This window comes from Pipra filicauda, unplaced genomic scaffold (genome assembly GCF_003945595.2).
Source record: "Pipra filicauda isolate LSUMZ 115617 unplaced genomic scaffold, ASM394559v2 scaffold115_size4368891_pilon, whole genome shotgun sequence".
NCBI classification, from domain to species: Eukaryota; Metazoa; Chordata; class Aves; order Passeriformes; family Pipridae; genus Pipra; species Pipra filicauda.
Window position 1 is genome coordinate 4,161,720 of NW_024103607.1, and position 15,922 is coordinate 4,177,641.

At 34.6% G+C, this 15,922-nt stretch overlaps 1 protein-coding gene across 4 annotated transcripts in view; it reads right to left on the bottom strand.

The window, feature by feature from the left end:
- Positions 1 to 203: 203 nt before the first annotated feature.
- PRKX (protein kinase X-linked) overlaps positions 204 to 15,922 on the bottom strand; it is a 53,702-nt gene continuing 37,983 nt past the window's right edge. For 2 of the 4 annotated variants that reach the window (XM_027743517.2, XM_039384791.1), the window contains exons 5-9: positions 11,343 to 11,438; positions 9,445 to 9,502; positions 6,880 to 6,957; positions 3,675 to 3,823; positions 595 to 3,261 (exon numbers count right to left, since the gene is read on the bottom strand). In XM_027743517.2, coding sequence (XP_027599318.1) covers positions 3,698 to 3,823; positions 6,880 to 6,957; positions 9,445 to 9,502; positions 11,343 to 11,438 — 358 coding nt within the window. In that variant the 3' untranslated portion in view covers positions 595 to 3,261; positions 3,675 to 3,697. The other 2 variants (XM_039384785.1, XM_039384788.1) reach the window with 2 other exon arrangements.

The following is a 15,922-nucleotide window of genomic DNA, read 5'->3' on the forward strand; positions in this document are numbered from 1 at the left end:
AAAGAAAAAACTGTGTTACAAAAATTAACGTTTAACTAGTACAAACTGTATCCAGTTGACTCTATGACTATGTAATTATCTCTGCGAGATTAAGATATCTAGTGGGCAAGAAATAAAACACATTTGACCCAGGAAAAGTAATTTAACATCAACAGCTAAACAAATTTTGTTGAAAATGGACTTTTCAAGTTCTTAATGGAAGATGAAATAAAGGTTTAGTTAGGTGTGCTTGACATTGTAAAAATACTTTGATGCTTAAAGAAACAAATTGAAATGAGTGTTCTGGACAGTGTTCAGGTCATTAAGCTATGAAAATGTCAAAGCAATTAGGGTCATATAATCAAAGTTAAATGAGAAGTCTGAGTTAACACTTTTCATTATTGATGTGCTACCTGGAATGATTTTGAAAATATACTTTTTGGTACTTCTTCCACACCATCTGAAGTATGTTCCGGCACTCCTGTCTTGTTCTGGAAAGACTTAACTCCTAGAAACAAGGAACAGTTGTTTTTCTGCTCCGTCTCCTCTCCCCTTCATAATTTTCTTGGATGAAGAACCTCAACCTCCTCCCAACACAAATGGAAGCAAACTAGATTAAAACATTTAAAAAGATATAAAGGTTTATTAAATGAATCCAGATTTGACAGATATTACATAAATTAACAGCAATAAAGTTTTACTAGGGTTTATGTACAGATCACAGTGATTTTCATTGTGCAATGAGGGCTGACTTTGTAACTTTGAACAGTACTTATACATGTGAGCTACAACAAGCAACCAGCAACATACAATGTTAGTTCAAGTTAACCTCGCAAGTCTAGCAGTTCGAACTGATTATGCAGCACACAAATGCCTGCTACCACTATCACTACTTACTACACAACAGAGTATTTATAGAGCAGTCAAAGTTTGCCATAGAAAAGTGCAAAACATAGAAAGTCTGTACACAGTACAGTACAAAAAGGAATCATGCTACAGTCATTGAAAGCTGAAAAACAATTCTATAGCATAGGAAGCACTGCATCACAACTCTTCTGAATGGCAAGCAGATGGGCTGAGGAACAGCCATAGCTTAATTGCTTTCAAAACTGCAAAATCCCTGTTCATCCATTTAAACATAGTTTAGTACCTCTATTTGACCCATTGACAATGACTTTCTACAGTGGAAGATCACACTAGTTAAAGCTCAGTAGCACACATATTCATTGATCAAGCTAATTTACAGGAAAATTTACAGCATATTCTTCATTGAAATCATGAAGCATTTATATAATTTGGTTACAAGGCAATTGAGTTTACAATGCAAGTTAATCACTTAAAACCTCAAACTGGGCAATTAAAAATATATATATATATATGTATATATATATATATATAAAACTCAAAAATAAAGGTTGGTTTTTTAATGTTTAACATTCTTGTTCACTGACGTGGAATACCAAAGGCCTAAGGGCTCTTTTGCAAGACAACAGTCTGTATGCAAAAACATGTGCTAACAGAAGCAATCAAAGTAAAATGAACTTCAGAGAATACCCTACTTGAATAGAAAATAAAAAAGTGTTCCAGTCTTCTTAAAAAAAAAAAAAATCCATAAATCCAGAGCTCTTAGTGCAGCGTATATCTGCATGAACTCTCAGACAGAACTACATTAGTGGGCCATGAAGTCCCAGCAAAGACTTAAAATAAAACAGGCTCACTTGTGCAAATAAATTAAATGGGCTGGTAATAGTTCATTAAGTCCAAGACTGTAGAAAAAAATAACTGATCACTTCAAATAATGCTTAAAAAACAGTTTGGTTGTAGTTTTTAATTCAGGATTTGAATTAAAAAAAATCTGAAAGCAGTTTTGTCCTAGAAAGCATTTGACGAGGTCAGTAGTTACAGGAGTATGTACACATGGCTCTGGAAACAATGTAAAGTCAATGTAATAACTTTTTGCAATTGAAGCACTTCAAAATCAATTCCTCTATATTAACACAAGCATCACAATATGTAACCTCAAAAAAAAATGAAAAAAAATTCTAACTTGTATACAATCTACCTTCACATTCATGTGCATTCATATACACAGATCCATATGCACACAATGATATTTGCTGCTACTTAAAATGAAGCAATATTGCAAATAGTTCCAAAATACAGTGTACTCAAGCTGCTAGAAAGATGTTAGAGCAGGATGAAAAAAGACTCCTTACATCTAGGGTTTGAACCCTATACATACGAAATTCCTGGCAGCAGAGACTTCGGGACATTTTTTAAAAAGCAGGAGCAAAAAAAATCAGGCTTTACTATATATTCAGTCTTCCCTCTGATATTCTGAAGCACCCAGCATTCAACAACAACTATTTCACTAATGAAAAAGGTCTGTTATGGCTCATGCTTGGAGAAGACAGCAAGCTTGAGACAGAACAACTCCTGTAAGAGCTAGTTAGAGCCCTTTTTCAGTATGCACTGAACTGCATGTTTACAGTGAGTCTTCACGTGAGGAATCTCATTTCAGACAGCGTAAAATCATTCAAAATCCAGGTTTGCAAAGAGACATAATTTTAACAGAACTTCTTGAATTAGCCATTAAGATGCACCTTAAACAACAATAAAACATGCCCTTGTCTTTCTGCTTTCAAGTACTATGGTTGCAAGTGTGAGGCATTGGAAATTTTAGGTACAAATCTTTTTTAAAACGTAATTATTTTTATTTTTTACAAAGAATTATAAAATGTATATAAGATGATGAAAAACTCATTTATCCTTTTTAAGATTTTTATTCCTAAAGAACTTCTTGAAAAACATTATTTGAAAAATAAAAATCATAGACTCTGCAAAGTACAAAAATTTACATCTTTGCACAATTCCTGTGCTTTAGTTGTTTTGTATTCATTATATACATATATACTAATTTGTGCTTTTAATTACACAAGTTTAGTATAAACTTATAAAATTAAGTCTATGAGTTAACTATGCAAAAAGGATCTGAGAATAGCAGGAAACTTAACCATAAGTTAAAAAAAATAAATCCTAAAAATACTATTTTAGTGAGTCTACTTCAGAGTAGACTATCATTATTACAATTAACTAAACTAATGTTAAATGTTTACAGCAAAAAATCATTCTTGCCTGCCTCCACCTCTTTAGGTATTTACTATATACTAATACACACATGTGAATTCAGTATCATTCTTAGCTACAACGAAAATTTTCATTTACATATGAACTCCATCATTCTTCAGACTTGCTCTTAGGACTTCAATTTTCTTCCAGCTTCTAAGACAAGAAAAGGAACACAAAACACAAGGTGGAGTATGTGAACTGAATAACAAGTATCAAACTATCACAGTTAAAAGACAGAATCCAGGGTACAGAATTAATCTGAAAATCTTATTCTTCTAACTAAAGCCTGCATTCTTAATAGAAAAACCTTGCAATTAAGAACAATCGCATTACCTTATCTGTCAAATCAATCTAGATATTTCTTTTTAACACATTATTTTAAAAGATTTAAGGACAGGACTTAAATATCTCTATGCAAATAATTCTTCATCACTGTAGAAAACCAAAGCCCGTGAGATAAATGATCTTTATCATTCCATAAGCCATTATGAATGAGAAGATGTAATTTCTGAACATGGTTCTCAGTCTGCAATGTTTTCAAGATGGCTCCTGACATTTGGACATACCTCATCCATTGTAGATGTTGCTTTCAGAAGTTCTTGAAAATTTCTAGATCTTTTGGAGGTACTGGAGGTGTCTTATTCCAGTCATCTTCAGGATAAGCTTCAAAATTGGAAGTATCTCCATCATTGGACACTTTGGGTACTATAGGAGGCTAGTCAGAAAAAGCACAACAAAAATGTTAGTACAGTTTCCTCAGTGATCTTCCCCCATCATATTAAAGCAAAAATTCTGTAAAAGACCAATTAAACAAACGGGGTACAGATTTGCAGTTCACAGATTTACAGTTCACCTAATAATGAACGGCATGAGAGAGAGAAGCCTGCAGAAACCCATACACATTCCCACACCTTGTCTATTTTGCAGTTAAATAATGTGGTTAAAACACACTTATAATAACACCACCTCTAGCTGCTTTGCAGACTGAAGATAACTACTGCAGAACATTACTACAACTAGGCTTCCAGGCACATGCCATCATAGCATAATCTGCCACTCTTCTTCCTCACTCTTCCCATCATCTGTGGCCTATGAACAGAAAGGAATGTAATCATATTAGGTTCCTTTCAATTAAGAAAAAGTCATCATAGCAGTGTGGGAGATGCCTTTCTAATTGAAGGAGAAAAGCCTCCTCTTCTCTTTGGTTTTGAATAGATTGATCAGTTTTAAGGTGGCTGAAATGACTAACTTCTCTATATCTCACACTACCTAGTAGGTAGTGCTTTTTCCTAACCTAGTAATAAATTCAAACAGGTAAAGAAATTGCTGCACCGTAAGTCATTTCACAAGGATGGTTGTAAAAGCAACTTAATTCAAATGGATCTTTTTTATGAAACCTGAAGATGTATGAGAATTATCTGTTTTCTCTTTCTCTCCTCAGAGGATCCTTTCAATTTCTAGTACTGCCCACCAGCTTCACAGTACCTGTAGTTTTTCCTTGTTTTATATTTAGCATTCATATTACTTTACCCTTCTGCCCACAGGCTATGAGATAAACCTCCTTTCTGAAATATTTCATTAATTGCAGAGGTTAATGTAAGACAACCCCCTTTTCTGTTTCTCAAGGGACATTCATCTCTCTAACCACTTCTCAGCAACTGAGAGCTGAACTATCATGTGAGTCCAACAGAACACTTTAGAATGAGAAAATCTTACTGATGATCAATGAATTGGCTAATACAAGTTATACCACAGACAGAACTATAAAGTATAGCAAAATGTTACTCTGCATCTCCTCAAAAAGATGAAGGTTTGCCTTCCACTGCTTGTGAGACCTTATCTGATTTTCTGGGCTTTTCAAATCGATGTCATCATCAGTAGGTTTTAAATGGGAAACCAAGGGCCCCCGAGAGGTGATACTTCTAGCCTTCACCCAAAAGCAGAGTCCTACTTTTGCACCTGGCAGTCTCACTACACTGCCCAGATGCTTAAAAAATGTGTAGAATCTGTTCTGTTCCAGAGAACTGTCTGCTCCACTGTGGGCAATGCCCATACCCCCACCTCCCTGTAGGCATTTTGGCAGGAAAAAATAGTTTTGTGAAGTGACACACAAAAAGGAGACAACAAAAGAAAAGAAAGAGAGAAAGGATGATTAATGAAATTATTTTCTCTCTTTCAGCCATTAGTATTATTTATATAATACTGATACTTAAGACCTTATTAGGATGATGAATCAATGAGTCATTTGTACACTAGAGAAATTCACACTTTTTACAGGGAAAAGGGAGCATTGCGTGCATTATTTCATATTTTCAATCTCTTCATCAGTATGAAATACAGTGAGATTGTAAAAACAAATTCTGAAGAATAAAGCTGCCTCTAGAAATCACCAAGCAAAATTCTGACCCAATTCACATCCCTGCTCTGAAGTTTAGTTAAGCAGTGTCTTGTCTTCTAAGAACTTAATGTAATCATCACAAAGATTAAGAAACAAGTTTTAGATTCACAAGTGTGACAATGACTCTTTTTAAATTTTTTAATTAAAAAAAAAAATTTTTTTTTAAATAAAAATGCCACACAAAGGAGGTTTGGACCTGAGACGTTTGACTGTACATCTAACAATCAGGTTTTAATTTGTTTAATTTATTTGTTATTGATTTGGCAATAGAGAAGGTTTTCAAAAACTTCAGAATTTAAATACTTATAAAACAGGTTATCATCCAGATTGTGTTTTTTTGCAGATTTTCATGAACAGAATTTACAGTAAATAACTTGCAAAATGTGACTTCATTACAACACATTACATAAAAACGTGTGTAGTAATGATTAAAAATAAAACAAATCCACAAACTTAAAAATGTATGAACTTATTTCTGTTAAAGAAAAAAGCCATCTACAGCTTTGTATTAGGATGTTGTTTACAAGAATGCATCAAGAACATTTTAGTCTCTTCTAGTTTTTTGCAAGAACTCAATTTAAGATAACTAGCCAGAAATTAGGTGTAAGAAACTAATGCAAAAAAAAAGAAAAACAAACATTTAATTGGTACTTGATTGACTGCATATGGTAACCTCTGTTACAGAAAATCACTGCTGTAAGAAATCATATGAGTTAGAACTCTGGGGAAGGAAAGAAAGAAGGCAGTTTTAGTTCCAAAGGACTTGAAAAAGCATTTTGTCATGCTGATAGTTTTAGCAAACTTCTGCCCTCATACAATACTAGAATTCAGTGCTGTTAAAAAGTGTGTTAGAATTACATTCATAAATCCTTCTCTTTCACCTTCCCTATTCCTCCTACTCCCATATGCTTTACATTTTGTTAAAGCATTTACCTGAATTGAACTTGGCACAAAAATTTAAAGCCCAGAGTAAAATACTTCCATAAATGTAAGGGCAAGGAAAAAAAGAAAAATAATAATCAAACCAACAGACTACCAATCCCCTCCACCCCTCTAAATAAAAAACCACATACAAGTAATTATTTATAAACCCCTAAAACTGAAAACTAAATGTTGTATTAATCAACATAAGCAAAGCAGGCTTTTTTTTTAGACATTTTGTAAGTAGACAAAAATGCAAACAGACAGTCATACAATTAATTCTGCATTGTAAAAGGGTAAATATGCATTTAATTACTGAAGTGTGCATATAGACATTTAGTCATACACACACAAACACACAGATGCAACAGCCAACAAACCTTCAACAGATCAGCTTAAATGAACAATGAGTTCTCCTTGTGATGTCCTACACAGTATTTCGTGGAATATACCTTTAGTCTCCTTTGAGGTACAGCGTCCCAATCTATAGACCTGAACCATCGATGTCTCTTCACATCATCGGCTCCATTCTTTAAAGAAAAAAATCAAAATAACTATTTTGTTAGTTATATGTATTCCAAACCATGTATTTCAGCATAAGACCTGTGGTATCAAAGCAGACTAACAGTCTATCCTTTTGTCTTTTTTTGGGTGATAATCATTAAAAAAATCTACAGTATAAATTCATAGTGTTAATTCCCTAGCAGATCCTGAGTTCCAGCAATAAGACCCAAATGTTTGGTTTTTTGTTTGTTTGTTGTTGCTGTTGTTTGTTTGGCTTGTTTTTTTGTTTTTGTTATTTGGTTTTCTTTTTGTTGTTTGTTTAGTTTTTTTTTGTTTTATTATGTTTTGGGGGTTTTTTGCATTCTTCTGACACAATGCAGATCAAGAACAGGCTTTAAAGTACCCTCAAAACCATTCACTACAGTTCTATTCACTTTTGTATTCCCCAACATTTTTATTCAGATATACTTTCTAATTCTTACACTAATAAAAAAATAACTGAGAGTTGTTGGTGTCTTAAATAAAATAATGTCTGGGAAGCACAAAGTCTTCTCAAATATTACAGAAGTTTAGTGCTGACAGCAAGAGATTCTCAGTACTGTTACAGAAGTAAATATATTAGAACATTTGTTTTTATTTTAGATATACAGTTAAAGGTGCCTGTTTTGATTATGTACATAAGGAACAAAAATGTCTTTTTCCTTTTTCATGATGAAACTTGTTTCAAGCACAGGCTCATTCTCAAGGGATTAAGCACTGGGGAAAAACAGCTGGTTCTCTGTTTCAGGCCTGATCACAGCATAGCACTCAAGATCATACCACAAACAACTCCACAAAATGAAGTATATCACACATTTTCAGATTTATGTGGAGTGAGACCATCCATTGCCTCATATCCTATGAGACATCAAGAAGAACAGTATTATCACCTAGTTCCTTCAAAAGCAGATCTGTCTCAATGCTTCACCAGAAAGCGTCCAGCGGAATTTACCTCTTTTTAAACCAATTACAATCATGGAAAAGGATCAGACACAAGTCTGACCTACCGCTCCTACCCCAAAGCCTGCTTTTCATTAGAACTGGTTTTGATTTTGACATTTTAGTCAACTGCAGGGAAAAACCCCAAAACAAACCTAAGCAACCACAGACTAAAAATGACCAAAACCAACACAAAAGCCAGCCAAACACATTTTCTAAAACCTATGTTTGAATAAATCAAGGTTTGCTTTTGTTTTTGTTTTCCTTCAAAACTGTCTAAAGATATAAACATTTTCACTGATTAATCAGTTTTAAATTTTCAGCTTATGAAATCCTCCTGCTTCCACCCCTGAAAAACACTGCAAACCATTCTGAAGGATAAGAAAAACATTATTTCCTGGCTTTTCTTGCCAGTCTGACTTTGTGCCATAAAAGACTCCAAAAGAAAACCTTGGACAGCTGGTTACAGCATTTACACTTATACCAAAAGTATTTTAAAGACACCTGTATGACTGTGCATCTTCTAATTTCTTCACCTATGTGCACCATTCAATGTGCTTTGGGCAAAAAAGTAAACCACTAACCTCCCTTACCCAGAGAAATAAAGATGTTAGCTGCCCCTAAAGAAATAAAAAACTACCCAAGCTAATTTCGGTATCTGCCACACTGTAAGAACAAGAGCAAGTCAACAAATAAAGGATTAATTTACTTTGCCAGAAGGGTAAATTAACCCATACTGAGTTTGTGTGGTGTTCTGGCTAGCCTGTTAAAGTACTTGAGCTAATTCACATGCAGCTGACTGCTCACTGAACTACCAATCACAGCTGTAGAATCAAATAAGTTTGTCATACAGCTCTCATCATCTTGACATCATACTGTACTACATAAGGACAGCTCAAGAGAATTCAGAGGACCGCTTTGTGTTTCTCCTTGACATACCACAAATACAGGTGTATTTCTGAAATGCTACCCAGGACATGTGAGCACAGTCTCCAGTAAGTTATTACTTTCAGAAGTCTCTTGAGATTAGGATGCCTAATTCTTCCTGGTGGAAGACTATTTGGCTGTGCTTAATCAGCCCCACTAAGACAATGACCAAACATCATGGTATTACAATAACCCTTATACTCTTGAAAATAATTTTTAAGCTTCAAATATAATTAGTGTTCCTTCCAGGATTAACAACTCTAAAGAAAGAACCAAATGAGCTGGCCCTGTGTACTACAGGACTTAATCCTATGTTCCTGGTCTAATCTAAGTTTTCAAATTAATGAAGTGGGGTGGTAGTGGTGAACAGGGAGGGGAACTATTATGAAGGATAGCATTAACCCATATAGGAGTATGATTTTCAGAAAAACAGGAATACACAGACTAAACTTTGCATTTGGGATTGCATAACCAAAGTAACATATGGGAAACTGTAACTTTCATGCTTATAATAACAAAAGCTATAGAAGAGCTGTTCTACATCTTTCCTACAGAATTCTTTCAACCTCGTGCTGTGTTCCGTGTTACACCTAACATTTTACACTGACCTTCATATTTCCTAGTCGTCTTGTTCTGTCAACCACAAGTAGCTTCTTAATAAGATCTCTGAAGTAAAGAAAATACATTCTCTGTTAAGCAAAAGTTATTTATATTTGACCGTCACACAAATACAGACCTATTTCCCTTTGACCCATTCATTTCCTCATATTTGAGAACATTTTAGAGGAAATGATAAAAAAGAATAACCTGTTTCAAAAGGAACTTGCAGAATTCTTGCTCTTTCAAGAAACAAAGGAAAGAAACTTTCTCCCTCCTTTGTCCCTTGCCAAGTAGCATTATTTCTTTCTTTGTATATTTCTATTTTACTGGGCATTCCAAATCTCAAAATGGATCTCAAACCTCTTAGTCAGAACACAGCCCTAACATATATAAAGCAGATAACGCTGCACCCTTAACTTTATGCTAAATATCCAGGGAAACCATGGAAGAGCTAGTCATCTGCTTAAAGCTAGCAACATCTATAAGCTTCATTTCACTGAAAATGAAAATTATCCCCTGAGATTCATTGAACAGTTTTTCAGAAAGTTAAATCAACATTTTAGTAGTATAGAGACATAAAACTCTTCCATTTTAATAGCAAAATACTTTGAATATTAAGCACCAAACAACTACAACATAAATCAAAAGTATCATAATCTATTGAATTACCTTTATTACTTATGAGTTGAGGAAAAAATATAGCTTTGTATTTCTGCAAGCAGTTACTTTTTACCTCAAAGATTTTGCTATTTTTTGCATAAAGTACAATGGTAGCAAAGAACAAAAGTTTAACCATCCTTATTTCTACAATCTCAGATAGACCTGAGAGATGACATACTGTATGAAATGCTGGGGATCTACAGAGCATGGCTATTTCTAATTTTTAACTTTACAAAAAATTTAAAAAAGTGTCAATATTTACAGAAAAGAACGCAAACATAATAATGATACGCCTACCTCTCTCCATCCCTAACTGTAACACCTACTACCCAAAAATCAAAAGAGTTTTGCGTCACCTATCCTTGAAATCACAAAAGCCTATGCATAAAGAATATACGAACTGAGAGTGAATGTGCTGGATTGTTTGAAAAGCTGTTGTATTTGGCAGGAATACAATTCTAAAATTCAACTGGAAAAATATTCAATTGCCAGATAAAAGAATAAAAAAGTCCATGTTGAAAGCAATTTTTAAAACTCTCATGATCATTCCAGACAATCAATGTTTGGACTAGATTAAATCATGTGACCAACTCCTTTTACAGTCACCTTCACAGTTCTTCACAGACAAGACCTCTCCTTACGGAAGAGTCAGTTATAGAATTTTTAATTAGGAAAACCCATTACACCTGCAATATACCTTTAATGACTGCAAAATACTATAAAACCCACACATGCATATATAATACCGCATATTGAACTAGGCCCCTGCTATCACAAATTTAAGTTGATTTTACACTAGAACTTCTGAAGTACCAGAGTTCATTCAAGTAGTTATATTGAGAGAGATTTAAGTGGTACGTATGTATACAAAACAACAATTCAGTGTTTGCTTCCTGCTCTCCTAATTTTTACTCGTATTAAATTATCTCATTCTCTTTCTCCTCTTTACTTTTTACAGGGACCTGCTACCAATGAGCCTTGTACAAGGTGGAAAAGCATTTAATATCCTAGAATATGCAGAAAAGTAAGAGAGTCAGATACTATCTTACAACCATATCATCAGCTTGAAGCCTACCAGATATATAAGTTTATTTGGACTGCAAGTGTAAATGCAAAGTAAAATATTTTCCAACATGGTGTTTCAGAAAATCAGAATCTTGTATCTTGTCTTCTAAGAAGATCCTTCAGAAACAGTGCTCGGGAGATGTTTATAAAGTAAAATATAGTGTTGGAGTCACGGACTTACTTTACATATAAATCCAAATGCCTCGGGAAATCTATTTTGCCAGCAAGAATCTTCTGATATATACCAAATGGATTGTCATCAAAAAATGGAGGAAACCTATTTTAATACAGAAAATTTTTAGAGGTTAGAAAAAGAAGTTCTAAAAATCTTATAAGCAGTATTAGGTTATAGCAATTCCCCTCGGAAATAGCTGACTATGTCGTTCTTTTTGGTAGGGCAGCATGAACCAAATCCTAACTTGAAGAATAACTTAAGGCTCTCATTGAAAAACTGCAAACATTTCTGTACACAACACGCTGAATGTAGAATTAAAATTTAAGTATTACAACAGAATAGAAAAATATAAAAGTGTTACATTAATACAGTAAAAATATAATTTATCAAACAAATTTTCAGTATTAGAAGTAAAAAATACTTTGCCTTTATCTGTAAAACCCATGGGTATAGTTTCCAAAAGAGAATTACCATTTTTGACCTTGTCCTGTAACTGCAGGCACACTGTTCAGAACTCTCAAAATGTAGCTGTCTTTCTGTGTGGGACAGATTAAGTACTTATTTCATAACCTTCCCACGATGATCAGTAAATCAAGATGCAGATAAAATTCTACACTTATATTTTCTACAAAGTTCTTCATGAATTTATGAGCTAACAGAGACTGCTTCTTGTTGTACAGCTACAGTAAGAACTTAAGAGTTTTCTCTTGTGCTTCCTTTACCAGCACAATATATTACCCTGATTACTGCGAGAGCCTCAGAGTACATCAGAGTGCATCAGTACAGCCAGTATAGGCAGCTTAGCCCAAGTGCCAAGAAATTTCCAACTGTCAGTCATGTTTTTAAAAGTTACCACAGGAAACCTTCTAAGGGAATGGAATAAAGAACTACTCCATTCACTAATCTCAGTCCTGCTTTGCCTTCCGTAAATGACTGAAGCATCTCTCTCACTATGTTTCTGTCTCAAAATGCCTACAGAATAAAAATTAAAAAAAATGATTTTGAGTGTCAACCATATTCACAACATCCAAATACTATTACAGTTCAATGTTTAAAACATTTTCACATGACCCTAACATTTTATAATTACTTTCTAAGACAACTTAACTGTGTGTATACACACACAAATACAGTGCTAGTGACTTTAGAAATCACTGATAGCACAAACAAGGGTGAAACCAAAGCTTCTTCATTTCATGTTCTTTCTTTAATTTTATGGTACTTGAACTAGCTTATTCCTCAACAAGTACTATGCATCATTTCTATTCTGTTTTCAGCAGTACTAATTTCTTCATTTTTCAGCTGATGGTCAAGTGGATTAGCATTTCCTTTGAAATACTGTAAAATTTGGCCATGGGTAAAATCAAATTCCATCAGAATAGTTAAGTAAAGGTGTCTGTAGGCACATAGTAAAAAAACAAGTAATAGTTCAAAGCACTGAAATGCACAACAAAACTATATGGTTAAGGAAAGACTAAAGAACATTTCTTGGTGGTGTTCAGAAAGCCAGAGTAGTTTCATTATGAAAATCTACTTTCCAAGTAACTGGAAAATAGAAGAATCTCAGGAAGAGTACTTTGGTTATCAAAAATTTCTGCTTTGACACTAAAGAACAAGGAAAACGCTGTAAGTATTTAACGCGCACAAAATTTTCCCACACAAAGTTTTTTTTTAGTCAGGTAATATTAATGTTCTTCACATTCTCCACAGCAAGTTGACAAACAGTACACTCAATTTTCTATTTGTTATTACATATTAGCATCTATAAATGCATAAAGCTATCACAATGAAACTTTGTGAATATGTATTACAAAAGTGCCAGCTGCAGTAAACACATTACTGTACACTGAGGTATGAAATCAAGAAGAATAAAAAGTGTGATTTTTTACATATTTACATGTTTAAATTGCTCTTGGCTTTCCCACTTTGAAAATTCAAAATTAGAATGTCTAGAGCTCTTAAGAGAAATTTAAATTACACTTGGCTATAGAATAAGTTTATGGCAATGCTGCTTAAAGTGTATTTGAACTATATACAAAATGAGAACTGCTTTCAAAGATTACATAGTTTTCTTATGACAAACCAAATAACTTGATTTTGATGGTTCTTGTAAATGTCTCTCTTCAACACAGCACAGTCTTTAGACAAAACACACAAGTATTGTGCTGGAAGCTACCTAATAAATCATCAAAAAACCCCTTGAGCTTCAGACTGTCTTCACACCATAACACAAAAACAAACAGCTGCCTTTTTTCCATCAACTGAAAACAAGCTATATTATAAATAGTAATATCTCTGTAAATGGGACAACAGCTTCAAACCATTCCTTTTGCTAACTTATGCACAACAATGGCACTGACATTAGTCTCAAAGATAACAGATAGTCTGAAGAACAGAAGTTGTAAAACCTCAGGTGAAAACACCCAAGTCTGAGAATATGAATCTGCAGACAAGAACCATTACCACCTAAAATGACAGAACAGCACATCACGTGTGACCACCAATGCAAAAAAACCCCACAAAGCCCTCATTAATAGGCAAAACTCAGTTACCTACGTATCTGATGACAGTACAATTATGATTTAACATATTTAATGTTAAATAACAAATAAATTTTCCTCTATGGTAAATTGTAACAGAACTCTTTTACTCAAACAGATTTTCCAGCTTTTTGTATTGACAGTTTGTTTAGATTAACTCTACTCTGTGTTCTGTAAAGATTTCTTCTCAACTTTGGTTCTCCCTGTTTTTTCCCTTTCCTATATCTTACTGTCTTAAACCTAAACGGGACCTTGCCTTAAATCTAGTATGTGCAGAACTAGAATTCCATGGGCCTCTAGAGATTAAGACAGGGAAATAAGACACCATAGAACAGGAAAGTGTGGGTTTGTTTGTTTGTTTTTACAAAGATGATTTCCTTACATACACATCTACCAATTCTTTTCAATTGCTTTTGGGCTTCAGAGAGACTAATTTCAGGAAATAACTACCAAATGTCTTAAGTTAATTTACTTGCAGACAATAATTTAGTCGAAGTCAGGTTTTGTTCACCTTAAAAAAATTTTCGTATTTCTTAAAACTTCTTTGGGTTTCAAAGGATAAAGTTACCTAGGACTGTTTATGCTTTAAAAGCCTCGATAGCATAAATATCAAGCCACATCTTCAGTTGGTGAGGAAAAGCATTTAAAAAGACTACTGTCAACAACAGTTAAAAGCTGATAAAACACTAAAAGCATCCGCCCTATGTGACAACCTACCCACCTAAAAGGGAACACATACAAGCCATAATCTCTGCCTCCCTCTATACCTCCTAAAAAAAAAAAAAACAACACAGACCTAAGTAGTATAAAGTTACATTCCCCACCTCAAAAAACCAAAAACCCAAACAACAACCGCCCCCCAAAAACCAAACCAAACCAAAAAAGAACCCAAACCAAACAAAAACCAAACCAAACAATCAAAAAAACCCCCCAAAACCTCCAAACCAAACCTTATCCCAGTTTTGATAATGACTGAAAGCTGCTTTTTATTTTTTAGTTTTGGATGGAGTCCCTATTCAAAACAGCATTCAATTATGAAGAGCACGTCTACACAAATACTGTAGCAAAGGCCATGACAAAGTCGCACGCAGCAGACAGCTGCTCTGTCAATCAGCCTATGTAAGGCCTCAACTGCTTTTTAGAAAACTGTAATTTACGTCTATTGGTTAAAGGTCTCTAAAGCCAAAGTGTTCAAATTAAGCCACCCCTCCCCACCCCCCTAGAATCCAGATTTCATCCCTTGAGCCAGATGGTGTCATGACACAGAAGGCCCTACATAGAAATGACTGCAGCTGCTCCCTTTTTTCATGAAGAAGATATGCCAGTCATATTTCAGTAGAATACATAGCAGTCATACTTCAGCACCCTCCAGTCCAGAAATGAGATCTTGCTCGATTATCACCTGTAGGCAGCATGTTAACTTAGTAAAATAGAAACTTTGCTTCTCTTATTGCTCTAGTAGAAAGAATCCCATCAACATCTCTGTAAGGCACACAAAGAAAAAAGGTCTGATATCCACTTACATTGAGACCACATAGACCAGTGAGTGGTCCCAGTGAAGCCCGTGGTAGGAAGGTAAATCACTCAGACTACAGCTGGGTGACTGCAGCACCTGTGCTCATGTTACAGTACCAGACGCTTTCACCTACAGTTTCCTGCTGTCTAGGACTAAGATTAGCAATTCCCAACAAGACTGCCGGGAATTGCTTTCATCCCTCTGAGAAGGATTCCTCTTGACCAACTTGGGCTGCTCACCTTACAGGGAGCGATAGAAGAAAGGTGAAGCCTGGTCTCTGCACAGATTAGCCTACATAAATGACGACTTTGTATCAGACCAGGCAGCAAAAGCTGCCTGGCTCAGTAAGAACTATTACATATTTTTATGCTTTTCTGTCTACAAATTGCCTTGAGATTCAAAGTCAATGCATATGCAAGCCTCCAGGATATTGAGAAAGCAAGCAGCGGGCAGCAATACTGTCATGGGATAAAGTTTTGATGCTATTGGGTGGACTTCTTCACAGTAATACACACAATGAATTAGAGCTC